General features: G+C 49.0%; 1 protein-coding gene across 1 annotated transcript in view; it reads left to right on the forward strand.

The window, feature by feature from the left end:
• The first annotated feature begins 1054 nt into the window (after window positions 1–1054).
• Window positions 1055–18499, forward strand: part of LOC137504550 (vomeronasal type-2 receptor 26-like) — a 30452-nt gene continuing 13007 nt past the window's right edge. Inside the window, exons 1-2 of the mRNA XM_068233131.1 lie at window positions 1055–1114; window positions 9432–10190. Coding sequence (XP_068089232.1) covers window positions 1055–1114; window positions 9432–10190 — 819 coding nt within the window. The remainder of the gene's footprint in view (window positions 1115–9431; window positions 10191–18499) is intronic.

The raw sequence follows: 18499 nt of genomic DNA on the forward strand, positions 1-18499 counted from the left end.
AAATTTCCCCATTTCTTTGTGTATTTTTTTTAACCTAATTCCCTCCCTCCCCCAGCCAGCCAATCGCGGCGATCGGCTGTCATAGGCTTCAGCCGGTTAGAGCAGATCGCTCTCTAGTGCCCCAGGGGGACAGTCATCACACGGCTGTCCCCAGTACAGTGCTGCTGCAGATCGCAGCACTGTACCATGTCAAAAGACTGCGGTTTTCCCGTCTAACAGTCTCCCAAGTGGCGATCGCCGCTCGGAGACTGAAGGCAGGACGGAGCTCTGCCCCCCAAGCAGGAGATGCGCTCGCAGCCTGCGTGTGATCTCCTGCAGCATCCGGCCCCAGGACTTGACGCCAATTGGCGTAAGGCGGTCCTGGGGCTGCCACCGTGGTCACGCCCATTGGCATGACGTGGTCGTTAGGTAGTTAATGTTGAGTGCTGTGCAACCCTGGATGGCCAAGGTGGATGGAGTGGTGGATGGTTGGTGGAGGGCCACCATGTCACAGCAAAGCTGGGATATCAGCAAGAAGGTGGAGGAGTCATGGTTTGGGTCAGAATCATGAGGAGAGATGAGAGCTTGTCGGCCCTTTAGAGTCCCTGAAGGTATGAAAATAACTTCTGAAAAGTATGTGGACTTTCTGTCCACATACTTTCACTGTCCACTTTCTTCTATGATACTTAAAGTGAACCTAAAGCCGGAGGAAAAAAATGAGATTAACTCACCTGGGGCTTCCCTCAGCCCCCCGCAGCCGATCGTTGCCCTCTCAGCCCCGCTCTGACACTCCAGGACCCGCCGGCGAGCACTTCCGGTTTGGCCGTCACCGGCCGACAGGCGTTCCGCGAGTGATTGTTCGCATTCCCAGCCTGTATATCGCCCCCTATGCTGCTATTGCGGCAATTGTAATCAATTTTTTTTAAACGTTGAATTTAATACAGGTTATTGTATTGAATTCAATAAAAATAGAAAAAAAAATAGTTTGCTGCCAGATGTTGATGATGCTGCATGACCCTGGTGTCACCAACACCAACATGTAACCGCCGAGGGAGAAGCAAATCCACAGAGGGACATGGAAGAAGACACTGGGGAAGCTATCAGAGGTATGGGAGGAGGGATCATCACACCAATGGTGAGTATAAGCCCCCCCACCAAGTCTCCCCCATGTGCGTGATGCAGGGTGCGCATTGGAAGCAAAGCTTCCAATTGGCAGTTTCTAGGCTAAATTGCTCCCAGGAGGGGGCGGGGAAATTGCACCCCAACCTGTGGGCTAGAGAATATTACTTGTGATGCAGTATTTAGCCCCCTCCCCCAAGTATAGGTAGTCAGGTATAGGTTAGCCAGGCATACGTGCCCCAGTATAGGTAGCCAGTTATAGATGCCCCCAGTATAGGTTAGCCACGCATTGTTACCCCAATATAGGTTAGGTAACTATGGTGCCGCAGTATAGGTTAGCCAGGTATAGGTGCCTCAGTATAGCTAGGTATAGGTACCACAGAATAGGTTAACCAAGTGTAGGTGCTTCCCCCCTTCCATACTGTGACCCCCTTCACACAAACCCCCCCCCCCCTGATCCCCGGCACTTGCATTGAGTAAGGATTACTCACTGTCCATCTTTCCTCAAGCAGAGCCCCGGTAGTGTAGACAGTAGACGGAGCTGTACGTGGTGGAGGAGGGTGTGCGACTACCACTAGAGAGATGGACAGTGAGTAATCCTCACTCAATGCAAGCCCGGGGGGGGGTTGAAGAGAGAGGAGAGGTGGGTCGCAGCATGAGGGGGGTGTCGATCGATGCAGGGAGGGTGAGGAATCTCAGGGAGGGTGGAAAGGTCACTGCGGGCAGGTAGGGGGTCGCTGCAGGGAAGCCTCCGCAACTTCTCTGCTTCACCGGGTACACTTTTGGGCTCCACTAGGATGGCTGGATGGATGTTTGCACACCGTGGGGAGCACAGATCGCTATCCACATTGTGCCAACAAGCATCCAGCCATCCTAGGGAAGCCAAGTTTACATATGTGTATCAGCGCCAAGGAAACAAAGTGGCCGCTGCTGAGAGAAGAACAATGTCCAGAGTTCACAAACAGATAAATTATATATGCTCAGTGCAGAGTCCAAAAACAAAAGACGAGTCTTCAACAAAGAATAAGAGCAGGCAAATCTCCACCACATTAAATATTGGGTTCACGGCATAGCTCTGCAATCATGGATACCCAAAAAAGGAAAGAGGCTTACCAGCTGGTGACAACCCACATTATAAGGTTGTATCAAGGCTTTGGTAGGACATCAGGAAGCAACAGTCTGTCCAGGATCCACCAATTCAGCAATGATTCCTCTCACGAATGGATATCCGTAAACATCATAAAAAACAAACAAACGGCAACTCTAAGTGTAAATCGTTTAATATAGAGTTTTCATAGTAAAACGATTTACACTTAGAGTTGCCGTTTGTTTTTTATGATGTTTACGGATATCCATTCGTGAGAGGAATCATTGGTGAATTGGTGGATCCTGGACAGACTGTTGCTTCCTGATGTCCTACCAAAGCGTTGATACAACCTTATAATGTGGGTTGTCACCAGCTGGTAAGCCTCTTTCCTTTTTTGGGTATCCATGATTGCAGAGCTGTGCCGTGAACCCAATATATATTGTGGTGGAGATTTGCCTGCTTTTATCCCTTGTTGAAGACTCGTCTTTTGTTTTTGGACTCTGCGCTGAGCATATATAATTTATCCTAGGGAAGCCCACATAAGTAAAAAAAGCAGAGCCAGCAGAGCAGAATTTCAGCATCTTTTTGCTGGATGAGTCACGCTCGTCCTTACCACCAGGGACATTAAAGAAGAACCGTGGCTTCCGTGACAAAATCATCTTCATGCATAACAATGCACCAGCTCATGCTACAAGGAATACCTCTGCACCATAGGCTGCTATCAGCATAAAAGAAGAGAAATTCAGTGTGGCCCCCGTCCACCCCTGACCTTTATCATAGTGAGAACCTTTGGAGCATCCTGAGAGTGTGAGGCAGTTTACATCCAAACACCAGCTCTGAGAGGCTATCCTGACATCCCGCAAAGAAATTCAAGCAGAAACTCTCAAAAAACTCACAAGTTCGATGAAAGCAAGAATTCCAAAGCTGCTATCAAGTAAGGGGTCCTATGTTAATACATAACTTGACCTGTTAGATGTTTTTGATTAAAGTAAACATGACCTCCTAATGCTACAAGTTCAGCAAATGACAATTTCAGATCTTTACAGCCTATAAAATGTTTTAAAACTCTGTTGTGCGTAATAATTTGGAACAGTGCATTTTAAGTTGTTTTTTTTTTTATTATTATTATTTTTGAAAAAATCCTGTTATCATGAGGAGGTTCGTTTAGTAACATCTGAATTATGCTCTAATGGTTGATGACTAAAAGATGATGCTGACTGCCACTTGCATCCACAATTTAGAAAAACCTAAGGGAATTATCAGTTGCATAATAATTTGGAATGTGGTGTACTGTATTGTTCGCTGATCGAACAAGATATCTCCTGCAAACCCAACAGAAATGATTGATACATGGTCAGTTACTCATTCATTTTGTGATTGTACTGTAACGATTGTGGAACTTTCTCCGTGATCAGCGCACAACGCGCGCTGATACGGCGGAAATCCTCCACAAGCGTATATATGCAGGCACCCAGCAAAAGGTGCTACGCACCCGTAGAGGGAAATTCCTGTCGGCAGATGGCGCTGGGGAGTGCAGAGGAACCAATCCTCTGTACCTCCACAAATGCCAGACAGGAATTGTACGAAGCGCAGAACGCAATCGCAAGAGAAGCGATTGCGAATGAGAACGAGCAAAGGGACAGGTTGTATGTGTGTGCGCCAACCTAGTCGCCACCCCGCGACCGCGCACACACAACAGCAGATACGAAACAGAAACGCAACCGCAAGAAAGGCGATTGCCAAAAGTGACACAAGGCTACAGCAAGGCAGAGCACAAGAGTAACGCTAACTGAACGCGTACCCTGCACTTATTCGCAACAGTGCACATGTTCGTGCGCGGTCCCCACGTGATAAGCACAACAGGGACAAGCACGCCTAACTAACCAACGACAGACAAACGTAAAACAGAGGACGCGAGCGCTTGCTTAATGGTTACCTCATCGAGCCTCCAGCAAGCGTTCGTAGCAGACAAGACAGACACATGAATACAGGAACAAGCGAGAGACAGGATCCACAGCACTAGCGAAAAGAGACTAGTTCGATCCAGAGAGGCAGAACAGAAGGATCCACAGCACTAGTGAAAGGCGAGTGTGATCCAGGTAGACAGAAGAGAAGGATCCACAGCACTAGCGCAAAGAGACTAGTGCGATCCAGAGAGGCAGAACAGAAGGATCCACAACACTAGCAAAAAGAGACTAGTGTGATCCAGAGAGACAGAAGGATCCACAGCACTAGCACAAGGCGAGTGCGATCCAGGCAGACAGAACAGATGAGATAGCTGGTAGCAACCGCTGCTCCAGCTATACTCTAAGAACAGAGATCAGAACGATTTCCTGTCGGCCACCGCTGGGACAGGAGAATCGCAACAGACAAACAAAACAGATAAACAATCCTAACTGCACTAGGGAAACCTGCCTAGCACAGTTTCCAGGAATTACTCTAAGTGTTACACAGGACTAAATCCTTATGAACAGCCCAGTACTGTGGGATCACATGGTATATATAGTGCAAGCCCACAAAGGATATGGCCAGGCAACGTATGCAAATTCCTCTGCAGCAAGCTGCAGAACTGACAAAAGGTCTCTCTTAAAGAGACCTGCAGAATGCAGACCTGAACAATGGTCAAAAAGCTGCCTGCCTGCACAGGCAGCTGAGCAGATCATTACAGTACCCCCCCCCCCCCCCTCCAGGGTCGAATTCCAGACGACCCTCAAAACTGCTTTTAGCAAAAGACTCTAACGGAATACTGATGAAGGTCGGGGCAGCCCAACAAGGTCCAATTCCTGAGTCAGTCCACCCGAAACCGACCTCATCGGAAGCAGAAGCCACCATAACATGCCCATCAGTACTACAAGTCTCAGTGTAACACCCATCAGGACTGTGAATGCCAGAGAAGAAGCCATCGACACCCTCCAGACAATACCCACCACCTTCCAAGGAGCGCCCGAAGACACCATACCTGCCACAATACCTGTTCGAAGTGTCTCTTTCAAGACAAAAGCCACTGTTGATCCTATCCAGGGTATCGAGCAAAAACTCTCCCGGAATCTCTCCCAAAACCCTTTTGAGCTCTGCAGAGATCCCAAGAGGCCAGAACGCTCACCAGGCTCACATGGAGAACCGCCAAGAACCCCTATGGAACCAATGATTATTCTGGATTCAGAATTACCCAGACACCCATCAAGATCAGGACTTTCCGGGACCACTTCTGGGCATGCGACCAGGCAGGCCATATCAGAGCATGTCTCCACTGAGGAAGCATCTGAGTATGCTGGTAACCGAGGCACACTTGGGCTTTCTGGGTCACAGAGAACATTGGGGTACACCAGCACAGGAGAAACCTCAGGACATGTTGGGGAACTGCCAACCTCAGAGTCCGACACGAGGAAACCAAAACCAGGACCGGGCAGAGAATCATTACGAGCAATGGTCTCAAGCACTGGACTTTCAAAAGAAGACTCGGACTCAAATTCAGAAATTTCTGTGACTGCAATATCATCATTGACTACATATGAGTGAAGCTCCACCAGAGCTGCAAAGGTAGTCAGCACAACAGCAATGCCTACTGAAGTGGGCAACACCTCAGAAGGGCTTGGGGGGCAGGAGACATCTCCTACAAGTTCTGCTCCCTTTGGGAGAAACTCGGAGACCTCCAGAACATCAAACAAGACTTCAGGAACATCATTTTTCAAGTTTCCTAAGAAGGATTCTGTACTATCCATGTTACAGGGCAAAACTGGAACTTTATTTTGTGAACAGGGCAGATGTCCCAGGGAAGGTTCCACCATAAACTGAGACTGAATTTCATCATCATGAGCGGAACGTACAGGAATATTTGCTGGAACACACACTGACTCCCTAAGTTTAATCTTGCTGCACCCAGAATTCTGCGTAGCAGTCAAACTAGCTTGCAACTCCAAAACTGCAGAAAAACAGGTGAGTATAGTGGCAATACCTAGACAAGCCTCTAGGGACACTGCAGGAGACTCTAAACAAGGCCATCTTAACTCATCCAGAGTACAGGGTGCAGAATCAGCATTTCCCTCAGAGCAAGAAAGGGGCTCACAAACGTCAGTGTGAAAGGAAAACATGTTTTCATTCATGGTACAGGGCAGGTTCAGAGAAAGCGTCTCTGAACAAGGCAAAGAAGGCCCAGCATCAGATTCGCAAAACCGAAGCGCTGTCTCACTCTTAGATTCGGCTAACAATGTCAAATCCGAGGAATCAGAACGCAAAACCTGCGAATCAAAATTCACTTTAGGTTGTGAAACTGACGCTTCCATAGCGCAAACCTCCGCGATCTGCGGAGCAGACTGCAAGGCATCTAGGACCGAAACACTGGAACAACTGTCCCCAGGCAACGGGCACTTACAGGTGTGAACAGGGTGAGACAGAGACTTATTTGCAGAAGAAATAGCGACATCAACAGGATAAACTTTATTAGGCATATTAATTTTACTTTTGACGCTGCATAGTCGAGAAATTTTCCCCATAGCAGGGTCACAGACGGAAGATCTCAAAGATCTGTTTCTAAATGAAAAAGGATCCCACGCATCCTTGAGGAAACCGGCAGACTCATGCCGATTACAATCTGCAGGAACATCCGAGAAACAGGCATCAGATCGCACAGATTCAAACTGCACACTGTCAGGAGCGAATCCTTCAGGATTCGCACAGGAATCAACCACAGCGGCACACTCATTCATTTCAGATTGCACAAAGTCAAGACTCTCATGCTTTACCCCAGAAAGGCAGGAACAATCATCCGACAACGATGTCTCTTTATTGGAATCAATTGGTTGGTGTGTGTGCAGCTCATCCAAAATAGTCTGCCACACATAAATCACCAGATCCACATCACCCTCATCACATTCATCGGAATCAATCAAAAGGTACATAGAATCGAGACAATCATTCAAGACATCCTCGCTTTTTGCGATGTAAAAATCGCAAAAGGCTTTCCAATCAAAATCGAATTCCTCCAGCAAGGCCCCAACATCCCAGGAAGCAAATGGGGGTTCAAACAGGCCAGTATCCAGATAATCTCCATATGGGTGGAGTTCAGGAACAAGAACAGATTTTTAACTGCTTTAATATAATGTGCGATCCTACCTATAGTAGGATCCACATAAGCTCTGGATTGAGGCAAAAAGCCAGGAGACAGATCAACATCATTGTTATACTGAATGGTTTTGCACATTTCAGACTTGACAGAAATAACCTCTTTATTTGTGGTTGCTATGGGCAACGGATCTTTCCGCTAGGAAGCCTTCCTAGATCTTTTACGTTTAGACTTAGAGGCTTTGGATGGCTGCTTTTTAAAACCTGAAGTGGCAACTGACACATTGAACTGATTGTCATACTGAAAAGTTTTGCATGGAAGGGAAAGATCAGCTGACTTATCAGCAGCTACACAATCAATCAGAGCAGGTGGTAAGCCAGGCAGTTTAAACCATTGAGATAATATCACTGCAAGAAACTGGTACAGATTATCATTCCAGGAATTGATTTTTAACACATCATACGCCCAGGTGAACAAATCGCCTTTTAAGAGCACATACAGTAGGCAAACAGAAGAGCCGACGTGGACGGATCAGTAATCTGAAAGGTGGGATTCAGGCCAAACCTCACACATTCAGAAAGAAATTTCACCTTGGTCTCTGAGTTTAGCCTTTTAAAGCTCTTAAAGACACAGGACCCAAACTCGACAAAATCGTGCAAATCAGAAATTCCCTCTACACTGGGGTTTTGGGTTGGGCTGGTCATACTGTAACGATTGTGGAACTTTCTCCGTGATCAGCGCACAACGCGTGCGCTGATACGGCGGAAATCCTCCACAAGCGTATAATTGCAGGAACCCAGCAAAAGGTGCTACGCACCCGTAGAGGGAAATTCCTGTCGGCAGATGGCGCTGGGGAGTGCAGAGGAACCAATCCTCTGTACCTCCACAAATGCCAGACAGGAATTGTACGAAGCGCAGAACGCAATCGCAAGAGAAGCGATTGCGAATGAGAACGAGCAAAGGGACAGGTTGTATGTGTGTGCGCCAACCTAGTCGCCACCCCGCGACCGCGCACACACAACAGCAGATACGAAACAGAAACGCAACCGCAAGAAAGGCGATTGCCAAAAGTGACACAAGGCTACAGCAAGGCAGAGCACAAGAGTAGCAAAGGCACAGCAAATCATACAATGAGAAAGACAAGGAAAATAACAAACGCTAACTGAACGCGTACCCCGCACTCATTCGCAACAGTGCATGCGTTCGTGTGCGGTCCCCACATGATAAGCACAACAGGGACAAGCACGCCTAACTAACCAACGACAGACAAACGTAAAACAGAGGACGCAAGCGCTTGCTAAACGGTTACCTCACCGAGCCTCCAGCAAGCGTTCGTAGCAGACAAGACAGGCACACGAAAACAGGAACAAGCGAGAGACAGGATCCACAGCACTAGCGAAAAGAGACTAGTGCGATCCAGAGAGACAGAAGGATCCACAGCACTAGCGCAAGGCGAGTGCGATCCAGGCAGACAGAACAGATGAGATAGCTGGTAGCAACCGCTGCTCCAGCTATACTCCAAGAACAGAGATCAGAACTATTTCCTGTTGGCCACCGCTGGGACAGGACAATCGCAACAGACAAACAAAACAGATAAACAATCCTAACTGCACTAGGGAAACCTGCCTAGCACAGTTTCCAGGAATTACTCTAAGCTGATCTTCAAAACAAAGAGTAAGGCTGACACTCCTCCACGAGTGTTTCACAGGAAGGAATCCTTATGAACAGCCCAGTACTGTGGGATCACATGGTATATATAGTGCAAGCCCACAAAGGATGTGGCCAGGCAACTTGCATGACAAACGTATGCAAATTCCTCTGCAGCAAGCTGCAGAACTGACAAAAGGTCTCTCTTAAAGAGACCTGCAGAATGCAGACCTGAACAATGGTCAAAAAGCTGCCTGCCTGCACAGGCAGCTGAGCAGATCATTACATGTACATGGCAGTAAATATACAGTCGCCCAACCCGTTTATTTATAAGAATTTACAGGACCTTTTGATAACAAAGGACTGTTAAGAAAAGCTATGGTACAGTGGTGTGCAGGGTTTTTGCCTTTCTGACTGGTTATTTATCTATTGGGTAACTAATTATAATGATCAATGGCCCAGAAGTTTGGCCAGAAATCTGACCATGTTCACCAGCAGGACTAGCCATTATCATTTGCACTATGTGTGATTCCATAGATCAGTTATGGCATTAAAGTTCCCCTCCTTGATCTCAAGTCAAAGTTTCCATCACTATATCACACCTTTCCTGATGGGAGGAGCCAGTACCGAGCTGTGGTACAGTTGCTGAAGCACTTTGGATGGACTTGGGTGGGAATAGTCTCTGAAGAGGATGAGAGCAGCCAACAGTTCGCCACAACTCTCCAGGAAGCCTTGGTGCAGAACGAGATATGTGTTGAGTTCTTATTAACTGTCTACCAAGAAATATTTATGCGACTTCAAAATCTTGAAAATGTTCTAACTCAGTCCAGAAGTCAAGTCATGGTCTTCAGTGGCTGTCTAGATGCTCCTGGTATGTTTCAGGATATAATCAGCTTTAAAAATTTGAAGAAAGTTTTCATATTTCCTTTCAACTTTCCACATGAAAGTGATCGAGAGAACCTCCTTAGGCTTAACGGTTCTTTGCTGATGCACTTGTCCAGGGTGGGAATTCCAGGCATGAAATATTTCCTGCTGAACGCCAGTCCCCAAAAATACCCGGATCTCCGCATATTGGCAAATGTTTGGGAGTGGACATTTGATTGCTTGTTGGGATACTGTAATGGGTCAGAGAGCTTTGGATCCCTAGAACGTTATCATTATGATGTAGAAGACTTCAGAGTGACGTTCCAGGTGTATTCGGCGGTCTATGCTCTGGCACATGCTCTACATGAGATGTATTCTCACACAACAGAGGAGTCCAAGTCCGAACCACAATTGAGCTTGAAAGTGTGGAAGGTAATATACCCCATCTTCTGTGGTGCTGAACAAAGTAAAAAGAAATGTGTACATAAAGATAAGGGCACTGGTTTACACAAAATTGCAGACATTAGTATAAAATATAGGAATGATAAATAATATATAGTTACTAGCCGACCCACGGCGTAGCATACGCCGCATAAGGGGGTGGAGGGCAGGAAGGGGGTATTGGGCACAGCGGCGGTCCCCCATGTGCGCTCATATCAAACCCACATGTAGACAGCCTATTTCAGACTTTTGGTCCTCATCAGTACATGGCAGGGATTGATACAGCTGTATGAGATAGGGCTTGGACCAGTACAACAGAGTAACCAAGCAGCTCAAGGTGACCCAAACCACTCGGAATGTATAGGGGGATAAAAGGGACCAAAAAGCCCTCCTACTAAAAAAAGAGCAAAGCTTGGTGTAATTTGCCTTCTTAAAACAGAAGCAAATCTGCAGTAATTCAGCTATAAGTGAACATTTGTGGTTACCCACAATGCACTGCTACTGAATATGCAAATTATCCCTCTTCGCCCTTGGTTTGATATGGCACTACATCTTCTTCTTGCTTGGACCGGCCCTGGGGGCAGGGCGCTACTTCTTCTTCTTGCTTGAAGGTTGAGGCACTTAGCCTATTATATATATATAGAGAGATACTGACAGCTGAATAACAACAACAATGTACAAAGTCCTATAAGATACAACAGAAAGAGAGAACTGCACACGTGAAAGTTTACAGGCTAAAAGAATATAGAGGAAACAAGAGGAAGGACAATACATAAGGTTTTCTGAGATTATTATAAGGAGCAGCGCTTGGCCAAAGACTGAAAGTGGATTGGCCTAGATTAGGTTGTATGTGTGTCTGTAAGTCCATGTTAAAAGTCTCCTTGGAGGCAACAAGGTTTGGAGCATAAAGGATGTATCTAGGAAGGGAATTCCAGACGAGGGGAGAGGCTCATGAGAAATTTTGTATATATAAATGGAAGGAGGTGATTCTGGGGGAGGAAAGCAGAAGGTTGTGTGCAAGGTGGAGGTTGTGGTTTGGATTGTATTTGGAGACTATTGAGGAGAGGTACAGGGGTAAGAGATTGTGCAGAGCTTTGCAGGTTAGAGTTACATGTTCAACTAAATCCCCTGATTCATTGTCAGCCAATGAAGAGCTTAACAGAGAACAGCAGCAGATGAGGAGTGTGAAGCAGGGTTGCTCGGGTAGTGCTTTTCATTACCCGCCCGGATCCGGGTACCCAGATATCCGGATCCGATTCGGATATCCGGATCCGACCTTGCAGCTATCCGGATCGGATCCGGATATCCAGCCGCATTACCGCGGATACCCGACCTATTCGGGTATCCGGATAGAAAAACCGGAAGTGCCCTTTAAATAGCTTTTAAAGGGATTTTTAGGGTAAATGATGCATGTGGCATCATGTTTTTTTAAAGGGAAATACTAATTAAAAATTTTGTTAACATAAAATTAAAAAAAAAAAAAAAAAAAAGCTGTCAATTAACATCAGGACTAGGTTCCAGACAGCAGGCGTGCAGCCCACATTGTGTCCAAAGTCCAATCGCACAACTGGGACATGACAGTTTTCAGCCCAGACACCTCCAAAAAATGACACTGCAATTGTGTTTTGGGTTGAATATAGGTGGCGGTATCAGCAGCAGTGGCCTGTGGCACCGTGGCGGCCAGATTGGAGAGGTGAAGATTCCCCTGTGGCCTGAATGGGATGCTGCTGCTTTTCTCCCTGTGGCGGTTGGGGGTTGAGTGGTGCGGCTGGTGGTAGCGGCAGAAGGATGTGGTGGGTCCCGCATTCCACGGACACTGTCTGCAATGCTGATCCTCCATGCCAAACCCACCGACGCATCCTCCTCCTCAGAGTCAGAGCTGACATCCCCATCCTGTGGATGGTAGTCACGGTCATTCATCCCATCATCAACATCATACCCCCCTCCTCAAAACCCAGAACATCCTCCTCAAACTCCTTGCGGCTAACAGCCCCTGGCGGGTACACACGGTGCGTTCCTGCACTCGATTTCCCGCTCGATTCCCGTCGACTCAATTATTTCTGACATGTCCGATTTGCGTTTCGATGGATCGTTAGGTCGATTTGGCATACTTTACATGCGAATCGACCTAACGATCCATCGAAACGCAAATTGGACATGTCGGAAATAATTGAGTCGACGGGAATCGAGCGGGAAATCGAGTGCGGGCACGCACCGTGTGTACCCGCCAGGCTGCCACCATAACAACTAACTGCAGTACTAACTGCAATACAATAACACAGTAATCCTCCTATTCCCTATACTGTCCTGCTGGCCTGCACAGACACAGACAGGACCTAACTGAGTGAATGAAAGCAAACAATTACAAGCTAGCTAGCTAAAAACAAAAAAAAAGGACAATAGTGTAGTAAAGGTGTTTAGCACTTAAAGCTTTAGGTTTATCACTGTATACAGGCAGCACTTGCTAAGCCAACAGCACTGGAGCAAGTCTGTCAGTGACCAGCCAGCCACACAAGCAAGGACGATCTGTCTCATCATGCCAGCCCTCTTATTACACAGGGGGGCTGGCCAGGGTTCCCTTCTGTGATTGGGTGCTAGGGATTCTGCTGGGAGCCCTCTGATTGGCTGAATGACATCATCTCCTTAGTTAGTTACACTATCCGGATCCGGATATCTGGACGGATACCCGCAGGTATCCGGATTATGCGGCCAGATATCCGGATAGAATCCAGATAGTGCTATCCGGATAGTGGCCCAGGTATCCGGATCCGACCCGGATAGCGTAAAAATGGTCGGATACTCAGGTTTATCCGGGTACCCGGGATCCGGATGAGCATCCCTGGTGAGAAGAGAGGTGGATTAGTCGACTGGATGAGTTCAGTACAGACTGGAGGGAAGCAGGTCTGTTAGTAGGTAGGCCACAGAGCAGAGTGTTACGGTGGTCAGGGCGAGATATTATGAGGGTGTTCTCTACCATTTTACTTGAGTCCTAAGAGAGAAATTATCAGATTTAACATGTGCTTTTGAGTTGAAGATGACAGAAAATGAGAAGAAAGTGATTGTGAGGGATAAATGAGAGAGGAATCAAATATTTCCCCTAAGCAATGCGCTTGTGAGCTGGGACAAGGTCCTCCAGTAGAGTTGGGCCGAACGGTTCGCCTGCGAACGGTTCCATGCGAACTTCCGTGGTTCGCATTCGCGTCCCGCAGGCGAACCTTTGCGGAAGTTCGGTTCGCCCCATAATGCACATGGAGGGTCAACTTTGACCCTCTACATCACAGTCAGCAGGCCCAGTGTAGCCAATTAAGCTACACTAGCCCCTGGAGCCCCACCCCCCTTATATAAGGCAGGCAGCGGCGGCCATTACGGTCACTCGTGTGCCTGCGTTAGTGAGAGTAGGGCGAGCTGCTGCAGACTGTCTCTCATAGGGAAAGATTAGTTAGGCTTAGCTTGTTCCTGGCTGCCACCTGAGCAAAAGCAGCAGCAGCACACAAAAGAAAAGTCACCCTCCTTCTCCTCTTCCTCCTTCAGGTGCATCATCTGCTTCTGCCGCTTTCTCCCTTCCACCTTCACAGGCAGTCAGGCACCCTCCTCCACTCCGCCTCTGCCCTTGAGCGGTTCCTGCTCCTCTGCCCACAGCAGCAGTCAGGTGTCCGTGAAGGAAATGTTTGAGCGGAAGAAGCCAATTTCGGCCAGTCACCCCCTTGCCCGGCGTCTGACAGCTGGCGTGGCGGAACTGTTAGCTCGCCAGCTGTTACCATACCGGCTGGTGGACTCTGAGGCCTTCCGTAAATTTGTGGCCATCGGAACACCGCAGTGGAAGATGCCAGGCCGCACTTATTTTTCGAGAAAGGCCATACCCCAACTGCACCGTGAATTTGAGAGGCAAGTGGTGTCATCTCTTGCGAAGAGCGTTGGGTCAAGGGTACACCTGACCATGGATGCCTGGTCTGCCAAGCACGGGCAGGGCCGCTACATTACGTACACAGCCCATTGGGTCAACCTGGTGGTGAACGATGGCAAGCAGGGCGCAGCGGACCAAATTGTGACACCTCCACGGCTTGCAGGCAGGCCTCCTGCCACCTCCTCTCCTCCTGCTACATGCTCTTCGCTGTCCTCCTCCTCCTTGGCTGAGTGGCAGTTCTCCTCTCCAGCTACACAGCCCCAGCTCTGCAGGGCCTATGCTGCATGCCAGGTACGACGCTGTCACGCCATCTTAGACATGTCTTGTCTCAAAGCGGAGAGTCACACTGGAGCAGCTCTCCTGGCTGCTCTTAAGAAACAGGTGGATGAGTGGCTGACCCCGCACCACCTGGAGATAGGCAACGTGGTGTGCGACAATGGCAGCAATCTGCTTGCCGCTTTGCATATGGGGAAGCTGACACACATACCCTGCATGGCACATGTCATGAATCTAGTTGTTCAAAGATTTGTGGCAAAGTACCCTGGCTTAGCGGATGTCCTGAAGCAGGCCAGGAAGGTCTGTGGGCATTTGAGGCGGTCTTACACAGCCATGGCACGCTTTGCGGAAATTCAGCGGAAAAACAACATGCCGGTGAGACGCCTCATTTGCGATAGCCCGACTCGCTGGAATTCGACCCTGCTCATGTTCTCCCGCCTGCTAGAACAGAAGAAAGCCGTCACCCACTACCTCTACAACTACAGTAGAATGAAACAGTCTGGGAAGATGGGGATGTTCTGGCCTGACAACTGGACACTGATGGAAAATGCATGCAGGCTCATGCGGCCGTTTGAGGAGGTGACCAACCTGGTGAGCCGCAGTGAGGGCACCATCAGCGACTTAATTCCCTACGCTTACTTCTTGGAGCGTGCTGTGCGTAGAGTGGTGGATGAAGCTGCGAATGAGCGTGACCAGGAACCGTTACGGCAGGAACAGGCATGGGACCAATTTTCATCAGACCCAGCTGTTTCCTCAACACCTGCGGCAGCACAGAGGGGGGAGGAGGAGGAAGAAGAGAAGTCGTGTGCAGAAGATGAGTCAGACTCAGAGGATGATGAGCAAGGTGTTTCTTTGGGGGAGGAGGAGGAGGGGACGGCGGCAGGAGAACACCCGCAGCAGGCGTCGCCGGGGGCTTGTGCTGCTCAACCTTCCCGTGGTATTGTTCGTGGCTGGGGGGAGGAGGTTGACTTACGTGACGTCACTGAGGAAGAGCAAGAGGAGATGGAGGGTACTGGATCCGACTTTGTGCAGATGTCGTCTTTTATGCTGTCCTGCCTGTTGAGGGACCCCCGTATAAAAAACCTCAAGGGGAATGAGCTGTACTGGGTGGCAACACTACTAGACCCTCGGTACAGGCACAAAGTGGCGGACCTGTTACCAACTCACCTGAAGGTGGAAAGGATGCAGCACATGCAGAACCAGCTGTCAACTATGCTTTACAATGCCTTTAAGGGTGATGTGACAGCACAATGCCAGCAAGGTACCACTGCCACTAATCCTCCTCCCGTGTCCACGCAGTCAAAGACAGGACGCTCCAGTGATCTCATGGTGATGTCGGACATGCGGACGTTCTTTAGTCCAACGCCTCGCCGTAGCCCTTCCGGATCCACCCTCCACCAACGCCTGGAACGGCAGGTAGCCGACTACCTGGCCTTAAGTGTGGATGTAGACACTGCTGTGAACAGCGATGAGGAACCCTTGAACTACTGGGTGCGCAGGCTTGACCTGTGGCCAGAGCTGTCCCAATTTGCCATCCAACTTTTCTCCTGCCCTGCCGCAAGCGTCCTGTCAGAAAGGACCTTCAGCGCAGCTGGAGGCATTGTCACTGAGAAGAGAAGTCGCCTAAGTCACAAAAGTGTTAAGTACCTCACCTTTATCAAAATGAATGAGGCATGGATCCCGGAGGGCTGCTGCTCGCCCTAAGACTAAGTCAGTCCCCGCACACACAGCATCTCTGCCTGCACACCGTGTGACTGGCTGCCTGGCCTGCCCCAAGAAGACTAAGTCGCTTCCAGTCCCTCCACACAGCATGTCTGCCTGCAGGCCGCTTGACTACCTTCTCCGCCACCACCAACAGGGTCTGGGACTCCAGGCGGATTGCTGAATTTTTTAGGCCGCTGCTAGCAGCGGCCACTGTAATAATTTTTCTGGTGCGTGTACATGACTGCCTAATTTTTCTGGCTGCACTGCGGGCAGCTGCAACAACAAAAGAAAAGGCATGTACATGCGCCCATTCCCCTTCGTGATCATTACCTTGCCGTGGTGAAGGGGCTTGCTTATCACAATGAAGCAATGACCGGCGCCTAGATGAGTGTCTCGGGGGGCACACAAAAGATAATAAGGTCGTGGCTTCATTGTGGTCAGACCAAATTTGATCAGCTGGACAGTCACTGTTCTGTCATTCAGCTACATCAGCCAGGCGACCATATGGGCTGTAAAGCCACCAAAACCTGCACTCTCGCCATGGTGCGCACCAGTCCAGCACGGCCGTCACTACACAAACAGCTGTTTGCGGTGCGTTACACGGTGAGTTTGGTGTATCAGTGTGAAGCAGTACCTTAATTACACTACCTGATTGATGTATACACATGCAAGATGTTTTAAAGCACTTTAAGCCTGTCATTTAGCATTCAATGTGATTTCTGCCCTTAAAACGCTGCTTTGCGTCAAATCCAGATTTTTCCCGGGGACTTTTGGTGTGTATCCCACTCCGCCATGCCCCCCTTCAGGTGTTAGACCCCTTGAAACATCTTTTCCATCACTTTTGTGGCCAGCATAATTTTTTTTTTCAAAGTTCGCATCCCCATTGAAGTCTATTGCGGTTCGCGAACTTTAACGCGAACCGAACGTTACGCGAAAGTTCGCGAACCCGGTTCGCGAACCTAAAATCGGAGGTTCGGCCCAACTCTATCCTCCAGCACCCAAAGCTGAGACACCAAAGTGTGCCCCCCCATTCCTCCCACCCCAGCCGTCACACGGTGCCCCCCATTCCTCCCACCCCAGCCCAGTGTGCCCCCATTCCTCCCACCCCAGCCGTCATCCCGGATTCAGATATCTGGATAGAAAAAACAGAAGTGCCCTTTAAATTGTTTTAAAAATGTTTTTAGGGTCATCATTATTTTTTAAAGGGGAACACTAATTGATAATGTGGGGACTTTAAATCCCCCCCCCCTAAAAAAAAATTGCTGTCAATTAACATCAGGCCTAGGTTCCAGACAGAGGTCGTGCAACCCACATTGTGTCCAAAGTCCAACTGCACAACTGGGACATGGCAGTTTTCAGCCCAGACACCTCCAAAAAATTACGCAGCAATTGTGTTTTGGGTTAAACATAGGTGGTATCAGCACAGCAGCAGTGGCCTGTGACACCCTGGCAGTGGGAGCAGCAAAGGCAGCAGGAGCAGGGCAATGCAGCAGCAGCAGGTGTAACGTCTGCCAGGAGCATGCCGGACATGGCACTTGGAAGTGGCACATGGCACGTGGCACTTGGCATGTGGCCCTTGGCACGTGGCCCTTGGCACTTGGCACTTTGCACTTGGCACTTAGCATTTGGCACTTGGCACTTTGCACGTGCCACCTGACACCTGACATGTGCAAAGTGCAAAGTGCAAAATGCAAAGTGCCACGTGCAAAGTCACGTGCAAAGTGCAAAGTGCCACATGCAAAGTGCCACGTGCAAAGTGCAAAGTCACGTGCAAAGTGCAAAGTGCGCGTGCAAAGTGCAAAATGCAAAGTGCCTTGTGCAAAGTGCAAAGTCACGTGCAAAGTGCAAAGTGCCACGTGCAAAGTCACGTGCAAAGTGCCACGTGCAAAGTGCCAAGCACAAAGTGCAAAATCACGTGCAAAGTCACGTGCAAAGTGCCACGTGCAAAGTGCCACGTGCAAAGTGCCGCGTGGCACTTTGCACGTGGCACTTTGCACGTGACTTTGCACTTTGCACGTGGCACTTTGCACTTTGCATGTGTCTTTTCACTTTGCACGTGACTTTGCACTTTGCACGTGACTTTGCACTTTGCACGTGGCACTTTGCACTTTGCACGTGACTTTGCACGCTGCATGTGGTACTTTGCACGTGGCACACACGCTGACTGTCTGTCACACAATCAAGCTAATTAATGATTTCAGAATAGTGTAGTGATAGTAATGGGGTTAAAGGGAACCAAAGGTGTTTAAAAAAAGGTTTTATACATACCTGGGGCTTCCTCCAGCCCCATACGCACGGATCGCTCCCACGCCGCCATCCTCTGCTGCTTGGATCCGCCGCCACCGGGTCCCGTCATTGCCGCGAGTCAGCCAGTCGGCCGGCGGACGCGGCTGATTCGCCGCATGACACGGAGCTC

The sequence above is a fragment of the Hyperolius riggenbachi genome, chromosome 4 (genome assembly GCF_040937935.1).
Source record: "Hyperolius riggenbachi isolate aHypRig1 chromosome 4, aHypRig1.pri, whole genome shotgun sequence".
Lineage (NCBI taxonomy): Eukaryota > Metazoa > Chordata > Amphibia > Anura > Hyperoliidae > Hyperolius > Hyperolius riggenbachi.